General features: G+C 44.1%; 1 protein-coding gene and 1 pseudogene across 1 annotated transcript in view; one reads left to right on the top strand and one right to left on the bottom strand.

Annotated features, from left to right (window-relative positions):
• AKNAD1 (AKNA domain containing 1) overlaps positions 1–19,616 on the top strand; it is a 58,359-nt gene that overhangs the window by 18,473 nt on the left and 20,270 nt on the right. Inside the window, exons 2-6 of the mRNA XM_058655109.1 lie at positions 4,691–5,767; positions 8,946–8,984; positions 9,929–9,968; positions 10,199–10,347; positions 10,443–10,505. Coding sequence (XP_058511092.1) covers positions 4,799–5,767; positions 8,946–8,984; positions 9,929–9,968; positions 10,199–10,347; positions 10,443–10,505 — 1,260 coding nt within the window. The 5' untranslated portion in view covers positions 4,691–4,798. The remainder of the gene's footprint in view (positions 1–4,690; positions 5,768–8,945; positions 8,985–9,928; positions 9,969–10,198; positions 10,348–10,442; positions 10,506–19,616) is intronic.
• Positions 3,572–3,726, bottom strand: LOC118758611 (U2 spliceosomal RNA; annotated as a pseudogene).

Raw genomic sequence — 19,616 nt, 5'->3', positions numbered from 1 at the left:
GAGTAGAGGGTACTGGGGATGAGACTGAGAGATAGTCCTGGGCAGATGGCTCCATGGTTTTCCATGGTGATGAGAACAGTTCTGTAGTAGGTAAAGCTGTATTGTCATTAGATGGGCTTGGCGAATGGAGGAAATATCAACTACAAGCCAGAACCAATGACTTGCTGATTATCTCCACCCATTACCAAGAAGGAAATCTGGTTTTCCTGTCTGAAGACACTCTTAATCCCATCAGATTCCCTCTCATCCCAGCCATGGGTTCCTCCTCTTAAAGAAGCACAGTAACATAGATTAGCATCTCAGCACTGCATTTAGATTTCGTAATGAGGTAGATTGCACAGGGAATGGCTGTCAGCATTGGTGAGCACCTTGTTTCTCTTTACTCAGCACCCCCACTGATGACTGGGCCACTGTGATGTCCTGGCTTCATTGACTCGAAGTATTCACACCCAGGGAGACTTGTGAGCTTTTGCTGAGCTCACAATGGTCAGTAGAGCATAAGCAGTAATGGCCCCTAAGGTATGCACCTGACTTCAGTGTGTCAAACTGGGTTCTACACAAAGGTTCTGTTGGCTTTTAATCAGAATCTCATTGGATACACCACTGGATTCCAAGGTTGAGCTGAGTGCTGATATTGGAAGGTGTTCCAGTTCCTTCCAGCTACTGGTAAGGTGCCTGTTATAATGGTAAGGATGTGGATGATCATTTCGTGGAAGACGTCTTCCGGATATTTTGTATGCACACATGATAACTATCACAACAGAGGCTGTTATCCTGACTGTAATGACTGAGTCCCTCAGCTGTCTGTCTCTTATCATTTTAAGTGTCATAACAAAAATACAATCTCATCCATTGAATTGAATGCTGTTTTAGAAACTAGGCCAACAAAAGGTCTTTTCCCTCCCTTAACAAGAAGGACTTGGAGCTCAGCCATAGCCTCTCCAAACACAGAGGAAGAAGAGGATGGCTTTGGAACAAAATTAGAATCTGTCTGCTTTTCCTCTTTCTCTATAGGCATTTTTTTTTAAAAAGATTTTTATTTTTGAGATTTTATTGGAAAGTCAGATACACAGAGAGGAGGAGAGACAAAGAGGAAGATCTTCTGTAGGAATCTTTTAGGTCTTCCAAAATTAGTGCTTTGCTTAAAATCTAGTAATGTGTTTCATTTCTAAATAATATATTTATTTATGAGTAGATTTGTAGATTTTAAGTTTTTAAAAATTTGTTTATTGAAAGGCAAAGAGGGAAAAAAGAAATCTTCCATCCTCTGGTTCAATCTGCATATGCCTGCAATGGATGTGGCTCAAGCCAAGGGCCAGAAACTGTACCCCGACTGCCCATGTGGGTGACAAGGACTCAATTACTTGAGCAATCACTTGCCAGCTCCAAGGGTGTGCTTTAACAAGTAGCTGAATTGGAAGCGTGGGAGTCAGGACTTGAACCCCAGCATATTCTGACCGTGCACCAGATACCTGCCCTGTGGATAGATTTTTAAAAATACTTTTAAGGCTCTTTTTTAGAAGTGATCTGGCATGCATATTTCCCTCTTTTAGCCTTTAAATACCCCACAGGAAAAGAGGGCCTTGTCTCCTGAACTGGGCTGCTTCAGACTTTCCTCCCTGAGGGCCAATTTTGTTTTTCTACCATTTCTAAGATTCTTATTCTGGAACAAGAAATATGCCAAGTGCTCACTGTGTATCGGCTCTTGCCGTCATCTAGCCAGCTGTGAGCCTGGCACAATCATGCCTGTCTTTCAGAAGATAAAGCTGAGACTCAGAAAAAATAAATACCTCATTGGATGGCATACAGCTAGGGAATAGAGAAGCCAGAATTCAAATCTGGGCTCCTCTACCCATGCTTTCTCACTCTGATTTTAATTTTGTATTCTTTCCCTGTTCTTCAACTTGGATCAGAACAGCTTGTGATTCTGTTTGTGAAAATGTGCCTGGGTTTTTAGTAAATGTTAACCTGTGTCAGTGATTTAAAGTAATCCGCAATGATCTCTTGCCCACTTCCTCCACTCCCTCCCCCACTGCTTCCAGAGTTATCTTTTAAATTGTATTTTCTGACATCAGCACACGTCTCAACATCAAACATTTTGTACAATGTTTCACAGATGTCTTCACCACATCTAACAACTACTCCTTTTCCTTGGGGAATTTGGCTGAATTTTGCCTTGTCAAACATATTATTTTAGCTTTTGAGGTTGTCCAATAAATCACAAGTTCATAGACTTATAAAAGTCTGGATGGCAAGAGGACTTCAGAGACCCACTCACTCAACCCCATCATTGTAGGAAAGGGAGGCTGGCCAGGGGCTGTGGTCACCCTGGGATAGAAACCTCAGAGACTGGCAAGGGCAGACTCAGTCACTCCCCTTGAAACTTGAGATCAGTTCCCTGTTTCTAAAGAGTTGTCTCAAAAGTGCACAGATCAAGAAAAAAGTTTCCTCAGTGGATATTTAGCATGTTATTTTTAAAAAAGAAAATGGAGGGCCAGGAACAGTAGCCCAGTGGCCATAGTCCTCACCTTGCATGCACCGGAATCCCATATGGGTGCCAATTTGTGTCCTGGCTGTTCCACTCCCTTCCAGCTTCCTGCTTTAGCCTGGGAGGGCAGTGGAGGACAGTCTAAGGTCTTGGGACCCTGCACCTGTGGGGAGACTCAGCGGAACCTCCTGACTCTGGCCATTCACTTGGGGAATGAACCAGCAAACGGAAGATTGTTCTCTATCTCTTCTTCTCTCTGTAAATCTGACTTTCCAATAAAAACAAATAAATCTTAGAAAAAAAAAAGAAAGAAAAAAATGAACCTATGGCAAATGGTACCTGTTCTGTCCTTTCCCAGGTGTACCCCAAGCTGTCCAGAGGCCATCAGGCTCCTGAATGGCTCTGAAGGCCTCTCTGTCCCTTGGGCATGTTTCTATTTGTTCTGCTTTGGACCATACCACGCAAAATAAGGGGCAGAGAACCAGACTGTCTGGAAAGACAGGTGAAAAAGGGGGGTTTGTAAGATATTGGGTTGAGTGAGAAAAAAGCCAGACATCTAAAGACCAGTGTCATAGGATCTCATTCCTGTGTGAATCTTAAAATGTTGACCCAGGACAGACATTTGGCCCAGGGGTTTAGATGACACTTGGATGACTGCATTCTCTAGTTGAGTGTCTGGGTTTGAGTCCTGGTTCTGCTTCTAACACAGCTTCCTGCTCATGGCCATCTTTGGAGGCAGCAGGGGATGACTCAAGCACTCGCTTCCCCCGTCTGGCCCAACCCCAGCCTGGTAGGCATTTGTAGAGTGATCAACAGATTGAACACACACACACACACACACACACAACCATCCCTCATTCTCTCTTTCAAATAAAATGAAAAAAAAGTAATAATATTGATTCCATAGAAATTGAGACTAAAGTAGTGGTTACTAGAGGCCAGGAAGGGTATGGGTAAGTGGTATTCTACTTTTAGGAGATACACTAATGTATAGTAGTAAACAATAACATATTACATATTTCAAAATAGCTACTACAAGGAAGAACTCTGAATGTTTTGCTACAAAGAAATAGTAATTGATATGCTAATTTGCCCTATTTGATCATAGTGCATACATCAGTAGAAACACATTGTGCCCTAAAACTATGTGCAATTATTATGTATTAATTAAAAATAAATCCTAAAGGGAAACACAGGAATGAGTACACTTGATCTTAGCCAAAAGGCCAAGAAGCGATGAAACACAGGAATGAGTAAGAAGAGTGGTCATGTCTGAGCTAAAATAGCTTTCTGTAGTACTAACCTATAATCAGTTGGTAATAAATGGACAAGTGACATCCAGGGTGTGTTATTTTAATGTTACTTGGTTAGGGGACTAAGGGAGGGGAGAGAAAGAGAATGCTCCCATACTGGTCCATTCCTCAAATGCTCACTTCAGGAGCTTAGTACCTCACATGGGTCACAGGAACCCTCTGAGATGAGCCATCAGTGCATCTGGAGTGAGGAACTAGAGCTATTGAATCCAGGCACTCCAATACGAGAGCATCCCAGCTAGAGTCTTTACAGCTGGGCAATGCCTATGCCCCATGATACTTAGAATCATTTTTTTTTTTTGTACCTCAAGCTCCTATCTTGGAGAACTCCAGGGAGTATTTCCTAAGAAAGTTTGAAAAGATTTGGTTTTCAGGCCCAGCACTGTAGTGTAGTCACTTGTGACACTGGCATTCCATCGTTGAGTCCTGGCTACTCTGTTTAAATGTGCTGTTAAATGCACCTGGAAAAGCAGTGGGTGATAGTCAAGTATATGGGCCTCTGATACACTCATAGGAGACCTGGTTGCAATTCCTGACTGTATCCTGCCCAGCCATGGCTGTTGTGGGCACTTGTGAACTAGTGAATGAAAGAACTCTCTCTTATATAAATAAATTTCTTATATAAATAAACCTTTTTTAAAAAGCTTCAACTATGAACTGTAGACTAAATGTCTCTGAAAATTTTCAACACTTATCTATTTTTGTTTTTTAACTATTCCGACATATTTAGGAAGAGTTAGTTCTTGGTTAAGCCTGCTGCCTTCATGCCTATAATTGAATGTCTCTAAATAAAAAGTGTTCGTTTTGTCCTGGCATAGATACCAGGATAAGCATAGTTTCACACGTATCCCCACGTGTTACACAATGAGGCTGTTCTTATTTTGTGCAGATTAGGGCACACAATGAAGATGCTCAATGAAAACCAGAAGCTCCACCATCACAGTTAAGAACCCCAAAACCAAGGAACAGAGAGCAAGCGAGATCGGTCTGCATGAGCATGGACGAAGCTGACTTTTCAGAAGACATGACTTACAAGCAACAGGAGGATTTGCCTTATGATGGAGATCTCCCCAGGAGCAAGATGCACAATGAGTGTAACGTTCCTTCAAATGATGCCCACGCCAATGTTGCTGATCAGACTACCCCTCAGAAAAAGGCTCCACAGGAGACTTTCAGAAACAGAGCTATGGTCATGGCCCCAGATAAAATCACTGAAAATCATGTCGACAAAAATGATGACAAAAAGAAGCAATGCCTCATCATTCCGTGTGTTGCAGCTAATGAAGGAGACACCTCAAAGACGAATGTGTCTAATATTTTACACCATCATCTTTCCAGAGAGCGGTCCCTAAGAGGTCAAGGCATTGAAGATAAAGCTCCCCAAAAAACCTGGAGTTCAGACAGCACTGAAGAAGCAGCCATCATTGAAAATATAATTTCAGGCTATATTCAGAGTCCTTGCCCGAAAGAACAAAGCCCAGCCATCACAGACCAACTCGACCTTAAAAGGGATGGTGAAAGCAGCCGGAAGTCCCAAAGGAGAATCACAGCAGAAGAAAATGCCTGTGACCCAGGAGGGCCAGATGTTGCTGGACAGAACCACCATCAGGAAAACACAAAGCTCCCCAGTAAAATCGAGGGTCCAAGTGATAAACTTCAAAGCTGCCAAGGGCGAGCACCCCAAAAACAGGAAACAGAAATAGCACTTTTGGGCAGTTGTTTCCACTATGGCCAAGGTCAAGTTCTTTGCCAGTTCCCTAATTTCTGGAAGGTTGCACCTAAGGTGAAAATGTCCAAAGCTAACACCATGGATAGATCATTGATAATAACTAAACAACCCATCTTTTCTCCTAAACTGAGATATAAGCCAGCTATTATGCATGATATTTTAGAAACCATGTCTAGGTCAAATTGTTCTGAAAAGCAACATCAAGAGCAGAAAAGAAAAATCACAAAAGTTCCACAGGTAAGTGGAATAGTCTCTGTAAAAGACACAGAGCTGTGCTGCTCATCCCTAGCAGGTAGGTTATTAGAGGTTCCACGAGAGAGAGTTGGTTCCAGTTCAGGCCCTGGCGCAACCCTGGATGAATAACTTGACCTCTCCAAAGCTCCACAAGGGGCCAGCATTTTGGTGTAGCCGGTTAAGTCATTATTTGCAACGCCAACATCCCATGGGCACCAATTGGAGTTGCAGCTGCTCCACTTCTAATCCTGCTTCCTGCCAATGTGCCTGGAAAGCAGCAGAAGATGACCCAAGTGCTAGGGCTCCTGCTACCCATGTTGGAGATTCTGATGAGATTCCAGGCTCTTGGCTCCAGCCTGTCCCAGCTCTGGCCATTGTCACCTTTTGGGGAATGCGTCAGTGAATGAAAGATCTCCCCTCTCCGTGTAACTCTGCTTTCAAATAAATACATCTTTAAAAATAGATAAAAGGAGCTCAATGGGTGTCCTCAAATGAGAATTAACTGACCAAAACAATCCATCTTCAAGAGTATGGAAGCTGGGCTCCCTTCCTCCTTTTCCCCCACTTCATTATATTCTTCTGAACAGAGCCCTGCACCTCTGGGACTTGTTCTAGGCTGGTGCTGCACCTCTGTTCAGGCCTCTTACCTTGCCAGGGGCAGCCTGGCTTTACTCACCCAAGAGCTGCTCATTCTCACTAGCTCCTTCACACCCTTTTAGGCCACACAACTTTTCAGATCACCCAAGTCCCACTTGCTCTGTCTTCTTTGGTTTAGTACTTTTGTGAGCATGTTTATCTTATGTTCACTATGTCCTGGATCATAGTGACCCTTAGCTGTCTAATTTTTTTTAAAGATTCATTTATTTATTTGAAAGAATGGCACACAGAGAGGTGAGGGAAGGGGAAAGATTTTCTTCCCCTTGATCTTTCCCTAAATGGCTGCAATGGCTGAGACTGGTTCAGGCCCAAGCCAGGAGCCAGAAGCTCTATTCCAGTCTCTCACATGGATGTCAGGGGCCCAAGGAATTGGGGCAATCTCTTGATTTTCCAGGCACATTAGTGGAAAGCTGTACCAGAAGCAGAGCAACAGGGGCTTGAATTGGCACATGGAAATGGGATACTGGCATTGTAAGTGGCAGCTTAACCCACCGTGCCACAAGTGCTATCCATTAGAGATGTCAATGCCTTCCTTTAGTTTGAAGACTCAGGAGGTCATCAACCTTATCTTTGTCTTTCTACCTTCCCCAGGGACCTGGCCAATAATCCTACATAGATTATTCCTCTATCAATGGTAAATTAAATTAAGATCAAATTGATTCAAATTTGTTATATTGTTAACATTTGGCATAAAACTTCATTAGCATTTAATTTATTCTACTGCTTTTATTCTCTTACCCTATTCTGGTCATTCTCTGCCTTTATTGTGCTGAGGCTTAGGGTCCCATTGATTATTTGAGGGTTAATAGTAAGGGAAATTGAGGCCAGCACTGTGGTGCAATGAATTAATCCATTGCCTGCACAGTCAGCATCCCATATGAGTGTTGGCTACTCCACTTCTGATCTAACTCCCTGCTAATGCACCTGGGAAGGCAGAAGATGATGGTTCAAGCACCTGGGCCCCTGCACCCATGTGGCAGACACAGAGTTCCAGGCTCCTGGCTTTGGCCTTGCCAAGGCTCAGTTGTTACTGAAGATAGCACTGTGACATAGTTGGTAAAGCTGCCACCTGTGGTACTGGCATCAACTATAGGTGTCAACCCAGCTTTCTGATAATGTGTCTGGAAAGCAGCAGAGGATGGCTCAAGTGTTTGGGCTCCTGTACCCATGTGAGACCTGGAAAAGGTCCTGGCTCCTGGCTTTGGATAGGCCTAGATCTGGCAATAGTGGCCATTTAGGGGATAAAGCAGCCAAGGAAACATTTTTCTTTCTCTATTGATGCCTTTCAAATAAATAAAATGAAATATTTAAAGAAAGAATTATGGGCCCGGCGGCGTGGCCTAGCGGCTAAAGTCCTCGCCTTGAAAGCTGCCAGGATCCCGTATGGGCACCGGTTCTAATCCCGGCAGCTCCACTTCCCATCCAGCTCCCTGCTTGTGGCCTGGGAAAGCAGGAGAGGACGGCCCAAAGCTTTGGGACCCTGCACCTGTGTGGGAGACCCGGAAGAGGTTCCTGGTCCCGGCATCGGATTGGCGCGTACCGGCCCGTTGCGGCTCACTTGGGGAGTGAAACATCGGATGGAAGATCTTCCTCTCTGTCTCTCCTCCTCTCTGTATATCCGGCTATCCAATAATAATAAAAATCTTAAAAAAAAAAAAAAGAAAGAATTATAGAGAGGAAGAGACAAAGAAAATCTTCCATCTGCTGGCTCACCACTCAATTGGCTACAGTGGCCAGGGCTGAGCCAGACAAGAGCCAGGAGCCAGGAGCCAGGAGCTTTATGCACTGGTGTGTAATAAGTAATAAGCTTGAAAGGTGTTACTTTGGTCATCAGCTGATCTGCCTGTTCTTTCTCCCATGTGGGTGTAGGAGTCCAAGCATTTGGGTCATATTCTGCCGCTCTTCCCAGACACATTAGCAGGAAGCTGAGTTGGAAGTGGAGCAACTGGGATATGTCCCATCATGCATAAGGGATGCCAGCATTACAGACAGCAGCTTTACCTGCTAAGCCACAGCACTGCCCCCAGTTCTCTGGGAATTTGAATAGAATCCCACACACAGGCCCGGTGGCGTGGCCTAGCGGCTAAAGTTCTTGCCTTGAACGTGCCGGGATCCCATATGGGCGCCAGTTCGTATCCCGGCAGCTCCCATTTCCCATCCAGCTCCCTGCTTGTGGCCTGGGAAAGCAGTCGAGGACGGCCCAAAGCCTTGGGATCCTGCACCCGTGAGGGAGACCTGGAGGAAGTTCCTGGCTCCTGGTTACGGATTGGCACAGCACAGGCCGTTGTGCTCACTTGGGAAGTGAATCATCAGACAGAAGATCTTCCTGTCTATCTCTCCTCCTCTCTGTATATCTGACTTTGTAATAAAAAAATAAATAAATGTATTTTTTTTTTAAAAAGAATCCCACAAGCACTGGGAGACGGCAGCCCACATGACCATGACTGGGTTTTTCTCTAGGTCTCAGAGAAATCTACACCTCAGTGGCTTTGGGAGGTCTTAGTGTTTCTTGTTCTGCTTTCAGGTGAACATCTGTGTTGTGTCCAGTCCTCCAGCGGCTAAGGTTAGTAGGAGTGGAACGGCTATCAGGCTTGTTTCTCTCTCTCTCTCTGGAAGTGGGAGTTTGAGGCAGGTATTTTTCCCCAGTCCCAGCAATTCAGATTGAAGAACCAGATCCTGTAGGTTTCAGGGCTATCATATCCTCAAGATATTCTTAACGACCACTGTCTAGTGTGACTGCTATCACCATTTAACTGCCTAGCAATATGTGTTTGAGATTTATGTATCAGGGACAATGGGAAAGTCTCCAAGCTGAATCAGTCTGAATTTCAACTCTCGTCCAGTTGCCAAGTTACTGGGGTGAGTAGAAATCAGTTCCCGGCTTGCCACACATTTGAGAGTACAGCATGCCCTAGTGAGGCTCCTGTGGCTTCAGTGTTAATGAGAGCAACATCAACAGAGCTGGCGGCAGGACCAACAGCATGCTTGTCCTCATGAGTGGACAGTCAGCTTCCAGAAAATGTGTTCGAGTATCCCACGTGTGGGTATCCAGTATGATAATAAAAGCACCTTACATGTATGAGGGGTATTCAGAAAGTTCATGGAAAATGTGCATTATGAAAAAAAAGTATGGCTTTCTATGTTTTCTTTGCTCAAAAGTAAACTTAAATTGTTTTTCCACAAACTTCTTGAAGCATGCTCGCATAGTTGAGTGCTTCCCACATGTCTGATAGTGCAGTGGATGTCTAACATTTAGTGCCCACAAGACCCTGTTACTGTCCTGCTTTTATCACCAAGGAATTTGAGGTGTATGACCATAAGACAATTCCCAGGATCCCTAGCAAAGAAACGTCAGAGTGGAGCTCAGTCTTGGCATCGTGGCCCTGGCTTGTGATGACAGCATGGAGCTGCTTCCACAAGAATCACAACACACGGGGTCATGGTGTTAATGACAGCATTCCCAGTCAGTACCAGCACTAAATGTCATCTTGTCCTCTTGCTGTGCAGATGAAGCCTACAGCCCTTGTCCGCCAGGAACTTCTCCCAGGTACCAGTGTCTTAAAACTTTACTTTTGGTCTATGGCCATACCACTCTGAACACGCCCGATCTCGTCTAAAACTTTACTGTTGGATTGAGAAATATACATATGGTGGTTTGAAAATTGCTATTAAAATGGCAGTGGTGGTGACTGCTACAGATCTCCACTCAGTGCTTAAGAACAATAGCCATGAGAAGTTGAGATGGATCGGAGCCAAAGTGTATCCTTCCCTATCCAGGAACAGAATCTGAGACAAAGCTCTTAAAGCTGTCGTCAACCTGGCAAAACGATCGTCTCTCAAGTTCTTCTTCCATATTTCAGAAGATATCCCAAGGAAAACAGATGTGTCAGAGCTTGAAAGAACAGACAGATCAGCTGATGACCAAAGTAACTCCTTTAGAGCTTGTTACAAACCATAGAAGTAACAAAGTCAAACATGAGCACCCACGCCATTAATAGAATCTTACTCATTTTTGCTGCAGGTGCAAGAATTTTCCAATAGAATAAAGCAGGACTCTAACTGCCATTTGCAAGACCCAACAGAGGTAATGACTCTTAGTCAGGTTTTAAATCCTTTAGTAAGGCATTTGCATCATCAGTACAAATCATAGCACCAAGTTTTATGAACCATGGTGAGAATGGGAATGTTCTGGCAGGGAACATCTTGCCAAATATTAAAATAGCCCTCTCTATGGGGTTAAAGAACTTAGAATTCTGCTTCTGTATGTATTCAGCCCTCTTCACTTCTCAGGGGAAGCTACTCAGGGCTGTTCCTCTTCACAGCCAGCTCATCCTCACCCTGAGACCACAGTAGATTGTAGGCAGAGCCCGTGAGTCACTGGGCAGTGTGAGATTCTCTGTAGTTGATGAATCTCGGGGAATCTAGATTACAAAAGTTACTGGTCCCTGGCAACTCAGTATATGACTTTGAAACTTGTAAACTTTGAAGTAATACTTTTCAGGTCAAAAATCTTTTACTTCCATGTCCTTACTTGCTTTTGCATTTAGTCAATTCAGTATTTGTATTGTTGGTCATTAATAGTCTGCTTATCATTAGATCCATGGCCATGGGAATTTGGAGCAGAACAAGGAGGCAAAAGGCTGAGACCAAGAAAACCACAAATGTACTTGTATTGAAGATGTAGTTTGGGCCATTGGGTCAACAACAAGGCACAAGTTCAGAAGTCCTGATGTAGGCACAAGCAAGTTTCAGCCTGCCAACAGCATGGACAGGAAGTAGGAGGACCCAGATGCTAGGAGACAGCTGATCATGCATTATGTAAATTAAGTCATCCATGCAGTCATTCAGCAAACACAGATCAAGCACTTTGTGTGTCCTAGATCTTGGCCACCAGATTCTATGGATTTGGCAATGAACAAATTTTTGTTTTTGTTTCTTAAGTGATTTAGTCTTGTAAGAATAATGAAAGTGTGAGAGGGTGGAAAAGAGAAAATTCAAACAAAACTTGGGAAATGTTAGAGATGATGCTGATGGCTGCTGAGAAGAGCTTGCCTTTGCCGGTCAGGGGACACTTTGGAAGGCTTCCTAGAAGTGACATCTGACTAAACAGATGAAGAAAAATGGGGTGAGATTGGCAGACTAGAGGCAGCAGAGTGTTCTAGAAGATAACAGGTACAGGGGCAGGAAAGTGCTGCTGGTAGGAGAAGCTATGTGAATTCTGTAATTTATCATATAGAGCTCAGGATAGATGCACTGATGTGCAACAGAGAAGGCTAAGGATCAAAGCACACATGATGCCAGGCTGGTATGTCCTGCTAGGAAGCTTAGACTTGAGGTTGAGTGATGGGGGAAAAAGTGAAAGATTTAAGGTCAGGCAATAGCAAGCACCACAGAAAGAAGTCTGTCAGTGCAGAGATTGGTCAGAAAGCCAAGTTATGAGGCCCTGAACTAAGGCTGGTCATAGAGAAAAGAGGGGAAAATTCTAAGCCCTTGTGGAAGTAACAGCAGTTTGAAAGGGGTCAATAAAGGAGGGAAAAGGCTTGGCTAAGTTTCAGGCAATCAAACTGGAGGATCCAGTTCAGAATGGGCATGGAAAACAGGCAGGAGAAAAAATGTCAAGTTTGGTTTGATACACCTCAAGTCTGAGGTAGCTAAGACTTCCAAGTGGAAGGGTTCCATAGGTAGTGGCTTAGCCCCAAAGAGTAGATTTGGGCTTAGCTGTGGGTTGAGGTTATGGAGTGGATGGGATTGCCCAGACCGATGGTAAATCATCAGAAGTAGCCACAGGGGCAGGACCTGGGCATAGGATAAAGAAGCGAGATCTACAGAGGAGGCTGGGGAGGGACTATCCAGAAGGTCAGAGGTAGGCTGCAGAAGCAGAACTGTGGAAGTCAAGAGAAGACGCTTTAGGAAGTGGGGAGCGGGTCAACCAAGGAAGGAAGGCATGGTGTGCTTTGGACTGCATTTGACCACCAAGAGGTCAGGAGGATTGGTTGCAATGAGGTGGTGGATTAGGAGCCAGGTCAGAGGGTTAGGGAGCAGATAATGGTAAAGGGGAGCAGATAATGGTAAAGGGAAGCTCCAAAAAGTGAGGGTCTTGGAAACTGGCAGGTCATATGATTTTCAAGGGCTTAGGGAAACACAGGGAGCTGGTTCAAGTTACAGCCATCAGAGACCCCAATTCTGGAAGTTTCTTTCTGATGTTAAAGAGTAAATGGGGTATTAGGATTTGGAAGATGGTAAAGGTGGCTCCTGATGGTACCAATCTGTAGTTTGTGAGTTCCAAGCATATTTGGTTTGTTTTTGGGAGGTCAGATGGGAATAAAACTGACCTCCCTGGCCTGAACAGTAACCCCTAGCAGAGAAATGTGGGTTCTGGAGCCAGCATCTTTGTTCTGCTGATCGTTATAAAACCGTAGATGCCTGCCACCTCAATTTATGATGAAGATTAAATGAGGCCAATTTCTACCTAGAAATCCGTGCTTTATCCCTGAAATATAATGCAACTTAAATTTCAAAACCTGAACTATAATTCATAATGGTCTTTCTTTTTCTGTTTATCCTATTTTGTTTGAACACCTGATTCTCCCTTCAGATTTTATTTGCCCTTTTTATGCTGCCAATCCTCAATTTACTGATCCCAACCTCCCCTCACCCACCTGGGCTCCTGTGTGTGTACATTACAAGGCTATCCTGCCATTACTGCAAACTTGACCTTGTCCAACACTGATGGCTTTACTCGGTCTTGTTGGCCTTTCCACCTTCTTAAGGTCTAATCACCACCTTCCCACATTCCAGCCTGGAAACTCGATCATTTTCCGTGAGCCTCACTCTATCAGTCATGGTCCTGGCAGGGATCAGATGGCTGACTTGATCCGGGAACTGAGTGGATGTGAATACAGGCATCATTTTACAACAGTGTGCGGGTAGAAAAGCAGTTCACGGAAGGAACAGGGCTCACTGCTTTGTCCTCAGGCCTGAAGGAGCACAGGAAAAGCCGGTCCTAGAGCCAGAGGAGAGAGTTGTGGCTGTAGGAGTAACTGACAAGCCCTGAGGCTCTATCAAGAGGGGCACAGAGAGAACCTGTGATGATGTGGAGAGGAAGAAGTCAAGGAAATAAGGACTCTTATCTCATCCTCTCTCAAACCCTTGCCCTGTTATTCCGCCCTCTTGACTGAATGCAAGGATAGCCAGAGCAAAGGGGGACAGTTGGATGCAGTCTGTTAAAGGCCAGCCTCCTGGCTGGGGTGCAGAGATGGAGATCAAGGAGGAAATGAAATACATACATCAGACTTGCCTGCCTTAAAAAATTTACTCATATATATGAATAAATATACGGATATATGAATGACTGACTGTATATATATATTCATATATATATATCTCAACTATTTCCAAACTCTTGTCTATTCATGTTTAGTATTAATATAATGGCAGTATTAGTAATAATAATAATGGGTCTAGTGTGGTAGCCTTGCATGTGCCAGAATCCCTTAGGGGCACCGGTTCTAATTCCAGTGGATCCACTTTCCATCCAGCTCCCTGCTTGTTGCCTGGGAAAGCAGTCGAGGACGGCTCAGACACTTGGGACCCTGTGCCTGTGTGGGAGACCCAGAAGAAGCTCCTGGCTCCTAGTTTCAGATTGGCACAGCTCTGGCCACTGCGGCTGCTTGGGGAGTATATCAGCAAGTGGAAGATGTTCCTTCTGTCTCTCCTCCTCTCTGTATATCTGACTTTCCAATAAAAATAAAGAAATAAAATTTTTTTAAAGAATAATGGCAGCTACCATCTATGGAGTATGAATCATCTGCGGGTTGACAATGGTCCAACTTACAAAAATAATAAAAACAAAAAACAAAAACAAACAAAAAACCAGTGGTCATACTTAGAATTTATAAAAATTCGGAGGGAGAGGAAGAGGGAGAAGCAAGTTCCTCTCTGTGTATTCATTCCCCACATGCCTCAAGAGCCAGGGCTAAGCTGAGCTGGAGCCAGGGGCTGGGAGTTCATTCCGGATCTCCCACATGGATGGCAGGAACCCAAATACTGAACCTCCACATGCTGCCTTGCAAAGTATGCCTTAGCAGGAAGCCGAGGGAGGGATCTAGGACTCAGACCCAGATGTGCCACTCATGATTTTTTAAAAAAGATTTCTTTATTTTGGGCCCAGCGCTGTAGCCTAGTGGCTGAAGTCCTCACCTTGCATGCACCGGGGTCCCATATTGGCACCAGTTCATGTCCCGGCAGCTCCACTTCCCATCAAGCTCCCTGCCTGTGGCCTGGGAAAGCAGTCGAGGACAGCCAAAAGCCTTGGGACTCTGTACTCATGCGGGATACCTGAAAGAAGCTCCTGGCTTCTTATTTATTTTTATGGAAAGGTAGATTTACAGAGGGAAGAGACAGATCTTCCATCTGCCGGTTCACTCCCCACCTGGCCGTAATAGCCAGAGCCCAGCTGATCCAAAGCCAGGAGCCCAGAGCTTCCTTTGAGTCTCCTATGCCGGTGCAGGGTCCCCAAGGCCTTGGTCAATCCACCACTGCTTTCCCAGGTCACAAGCAGAGATCTGGAAGGGAAGTGGAACAGCTGGGGCACAAACCAGTGCCCATATGGGATCCCAACATGTACAAGACAAGGATTTAACTACTGAGCTATTGTATCGGACCCAACTCGTGATTTTTTTTTCACTTGTGAGAGTGAAAAAAACTGAACTTCAAATATGTTACTTCAAAATATATTTTTGGGGGGTGTGTGTGGTTGCTGGTATGTAATACTCTTGCAATGCTGGTCAGTGGTAGCAAGCTGCTCTTTGCAGTCAGCCACGTGATCACAAGGTCAATGTGGTCTCTACAAGGAGACCATATTCAATAACATGAGCTAGGCGACATTTGACCAGAACAGAGGTTTGTGTTACATGCCTTTGCTCAGCTTCGGCCTCACGTTAGCACTCTGATCATGTTGAAAGCTAAAGGCAGCTCTGAGGTTCTGTAGGTTAAGGAGATTGAATTCATTTGATTTACTTGTTCAGCTTAGGATGAGTTGATTGGATTTTTAACCTCATAAGTTGAGGAGTATTTGTACTATGTCTGGTTGCATTGTTTTGTTTCATCTTCGTAGAAGGTGAGGGCTGAATTTGAATCTGAATTTTACAGACAAAGGAGCTGACAAAGAATGCAGATCCCAGTTAAGATGCTACAACTAAGCAATGACAGCATCTGAACTTACAGCCTGCTGGGCCTGGTCCGTAGCCCCACTGTGCTTTATCCCTGATCTTGGCAATCTCTCTCCAACTTGTCTGTTCCTCTCAGTTCTTGTGGATGCTGCCAGGTCCCAACCTCACGGTGCATCCTTGAAATCTGTCTTAAGTCTCATTCATTCCATTCAGCAAATGCATTGAAATAATGGCCTATCTTCTCAATGGAGTAAGATTTCCAAGTCAGGGCCTAACCCTGATATAATTTTTGCATCTTGTACTTCTGGCCTGGGCCAGACAATGCTCAGGAAATGATTAGTGACTGGGGATGAGTGATTGACATCTGTATGCATTTTTAAGACAGGACCTTCCCTGAATGCTTAAACACATATCTGCATGAGCCTGCATATGATGATGTCTGCAATTCATAGCTTTGGCTGAATCTTCCCACTGGTCCTTCCCTCCAACTGCCCGTAGGACCAAATCTTGAGATCTCTACAGTTCGTTTTCAGGCTCTATGTGAGTGGCCTCAGACATCTTTCCTAGAGCTCCAGTTACTTTCTGTATAAAATAGGGACAATAAAATCAACTTTTGTAGTGTATGTAACATTGATGTATGGATTAAACAACTCATTCTGCTCTCTGTGGCACAATGAGGGTCCAACTAGGGAGGTTTGCCTTGGCCTCTGTAGGTTCTGCTGGATTACCGGACGTCACTGTGCTTTGCTATTCTGTGCTGTGTGGCAGCGGTGGCTACTGACTCTGGAGTTGTCTTGATTTTAGATGTCAGGCTCTAAAATTGAACTGGAAAAAGGGTGATGACTTTGTTTTGACACTACTAAGGGCACACTTGTATGGTGTGTTTTGTTTACATGAGAACAGTCTTAGCTACTTGACTGTTGCAGGGGTGTTTGAACTTGAACTTGAATATCTTGACTAGGAGTTTTTGGCCACCAGGGAGAATATTCTGACTTTGCAACTGCAAGACCCCAGCACAAATCCCTAACTGTTGGTGACTTTGGTCCAGAAAAGTCAGGTTGAAGCCTGCCACTCTGTAAGATGGAGGCGTCAAAGGTGATCTCCTGCAGGTGGGGTTCTGATGTGGTTGCTGCTGGTTGGGGACTTGGACAGCTGTTAGTGTAGGATCAGCAAAACTGTGTCCTCAATGAGCAAAAATGCTGCTTCCTGGCACCAGCAGTATGGGGTGCCTGCTGTGTGTGCTGTGAAGGGCACTGCAGATGGCACACCCAGTGAGCAAGGTCGCCTGGGACTTTTGTAGTTTGCTGCCTGTTAGGAAGATTGCTTCTGAGATACGGAGGAGCACAAGGAAACTCTAGAAAGGCTTGCATGCTGACTGCAGAGGGCTTTCTGTCCAAGTCCCTCCTCTTCTTTTCATTTCAGCTTTTGTGCTTTCCGGTTTCCTGCCTGATCCTGCCTTCCCATCATTTTCCTCCCCTTTCCTGTCCCATTCACTGATTATTCCAAGGGGCAGTGAGCAGTGGAGGATCACTGTAAAGTTGGTTCATGTTGGAGTGATGCACCCACAAATCTTAATAAAAGGAACATTTTACACACTTCAGGTCAAAGGAATCTTGAGTTAATTCCCATTGGAAACTTGGACTGACACTCACACTGTGGTTTCCAAGTGACCCTTTTTATGGCATTACACTCTTTTTTCTCCACTCCAGATAATTTTAAGGTGTATCTTAGGACTCCAGGCTGGGATCGCTTCCATGTAATTTTGGGTGGGGGATGAATTAGAGGAATTCATTTTGTGGGCTTAATATTTGTTCAGCTCTTTCTATTCATAGTACTTAGAGTCAGTCTTGATGCCAAGATATTTTTAATGGCTTGTTTTTCAGCATTAACATCCCTAGGTAACTTTTTCCTCAGGGGCACTTTTACTCTTTCAAAATGAATGAAACCTCTGTCTGCTTCTTTTTTGAACACCAAGTAATTAAGCAGCAAGGAGGGATTCCAATATTGATATTTCCTGAAGGCTTATTTTTCTTTCTGGGAAGAAAAGATCTCCATAGGCATCTGCTGTTTGTTTAAAAATTAATAGAGCAATGATATTTATTTTCCAAGGAATCTCTTGTTTTGGCAGTCAGTTTAAAGACAGACTCTGTGCACATTAAGACCAAACTTAGGCAATGCCTTCTTTATTTATAACCTAGTTACAACCACACTGTGCCTGTCACCAATATAAATCAAGAGTTTTAACTGCTGTTATAGCCCATATATGGGAGAAGCTTTCAACACTGGGATGAAGGAGGAACCCAGCCCCTCCCAAAACTCACTGAAAGCCACCTCAGGACAAATGCTCTCCTATGACCCTGGGGTCCCAATGCATTGGAACAATTCAAAGTATTGAGTCCAGAGGCTAATGGCTTCCCATAGGGCAAAGACTTGCAGAGTCACTGCCTAATCTTCTAACTTGCTTATATCAGCTGTTCTCTTATGAAAAGCCTCTTGCTATTGATTACCCTTAGAAGACACATCCAAAAGTATTTGTTTAAATTTTGTGCATCTTGCTTGTCAGAATGTAGTCCACCAGTCATTTGGTTCTCTCACATGCTAGCACCAGGAGCCAAGGGATCAAGAAATGAGGTTTGGCCCCTCAAGGCCTTCCTCTCCTCATCCACCCGGGTCTTCTGCTTTACAGGAGGAAGTATGCCTTTTCTCTGTCTCCAGACTGCCACATTTTCCCCTTTTGTTTCTCACTTCACTCACTCCTTGCCCACCCTGTCACATCCCTGGGGCCACCGCCTGAGGCCACCTGGAGGCCTTGCTCCATCCTTTCATTTCTTCTCTTAGATTTTTGGGTCTCACTTTGTCCCTTGCTTCATTCTCTTCTGCATGCTAGATTAGAAGGCTTTCCTACATTTTAGTTAATTATCACCTTGGCCTTGCTTCAGTCTTAGTCTTACTGCTTAAATGAAGGCCAGGGTTTCTCAGCTGATTGAAAAAAGCCAATTTTATTGAATACAAAGCATCCATGTTTAGATGAGACAGATTCTATTGCATTCCATTGGTCTATATTTCTATTTCTACATTAACCACAATTCCTAAATCCTATGGCTTATGTTTTGGGAATTCTTTTTTGTGGGCGAATATTTTTTTAAATGATTTACTTGTTTATTTTTTATTTGAAAGGTAGGGAATGATTTTTTTTTTTAAATCCTTGGACTACTCTTTTTTTTTTTTTAAGATTTATTTATTTTAGTTGAAGGTCAGAGTGACAGAGAGGTGGGGGAGACATAGAGGGCTGTTCCATCTGCTGTTTTACTCCGCAAATGTCCACCACGGCCAGAACGAGGCCAGTTTGATGCTGAAAACCAAGAGCTTCTTCCAGGTCTCCCATGTGACTGCAGGATCCCAAGGTTTTGGGCCATCCTCTACTGCTTTCCTAGGCCATTAGCAGGGAGATGGACCAGAAGTGGAGCAGCTGCGACTAGAGCTAGCACTCAGGTGGGATGCTGGCACTACAGGAGGAAGATTAGCTTCATATGCCACTGCCGGTTCCAAACCAACAAACTTTATACTCAGCTCATTAACTTTCCTTAGGCAAATTTCTTTAGTCAAATGGGATTTTGTTTGTATCACATTGAATTTACATTGGGAGGAATTAAGGTTTCTGCAATGATTATTTCTGTGTGGAAACGTGCATGTGCGTGTGTGGACATGCATGTATCTTCATGTAAATTTTCCACATCTTTTGTTAAGTTGACTCCTGGTTGTCTTATAGCTTGTCTCATTGCTGTTGATAGATGTTTTCTCTAATTGTTAGACAGGAAATAGAGAAAATCACATATCTAATGATTTTACGTAGGCTACCCCATGTCATCCTGTTCTAGGGGTTTGTTGATTTTCAGTTGGTTAGTTTAGTTTTCTGGTGTGACAATGACAACATCTGAACACAACGATAGGTTCTTTCCCCTTTAATATCCAGACCTGATATCTTGCCTTCCCTCCAGTTCTTATCTGCCTCAATTCCTTTTATT

This window comes from Ochotona princeps, chromosome 2 (genome assembly GCF_030435755.1).
Source record: "Ochotona princeps isolate mOchPri1 chromosome 2, mOchPri1.hap1, whole genome shotgun sequence".
NCBI lineage: Eukaryota > Metazoa > Chordata > Mammalia > Lagomorpha > Ochotonidae > Ochotona > Ochotona princeps.
This window is presented reverse-complemented; position numbering and strand designations above follow the sequence as displayed.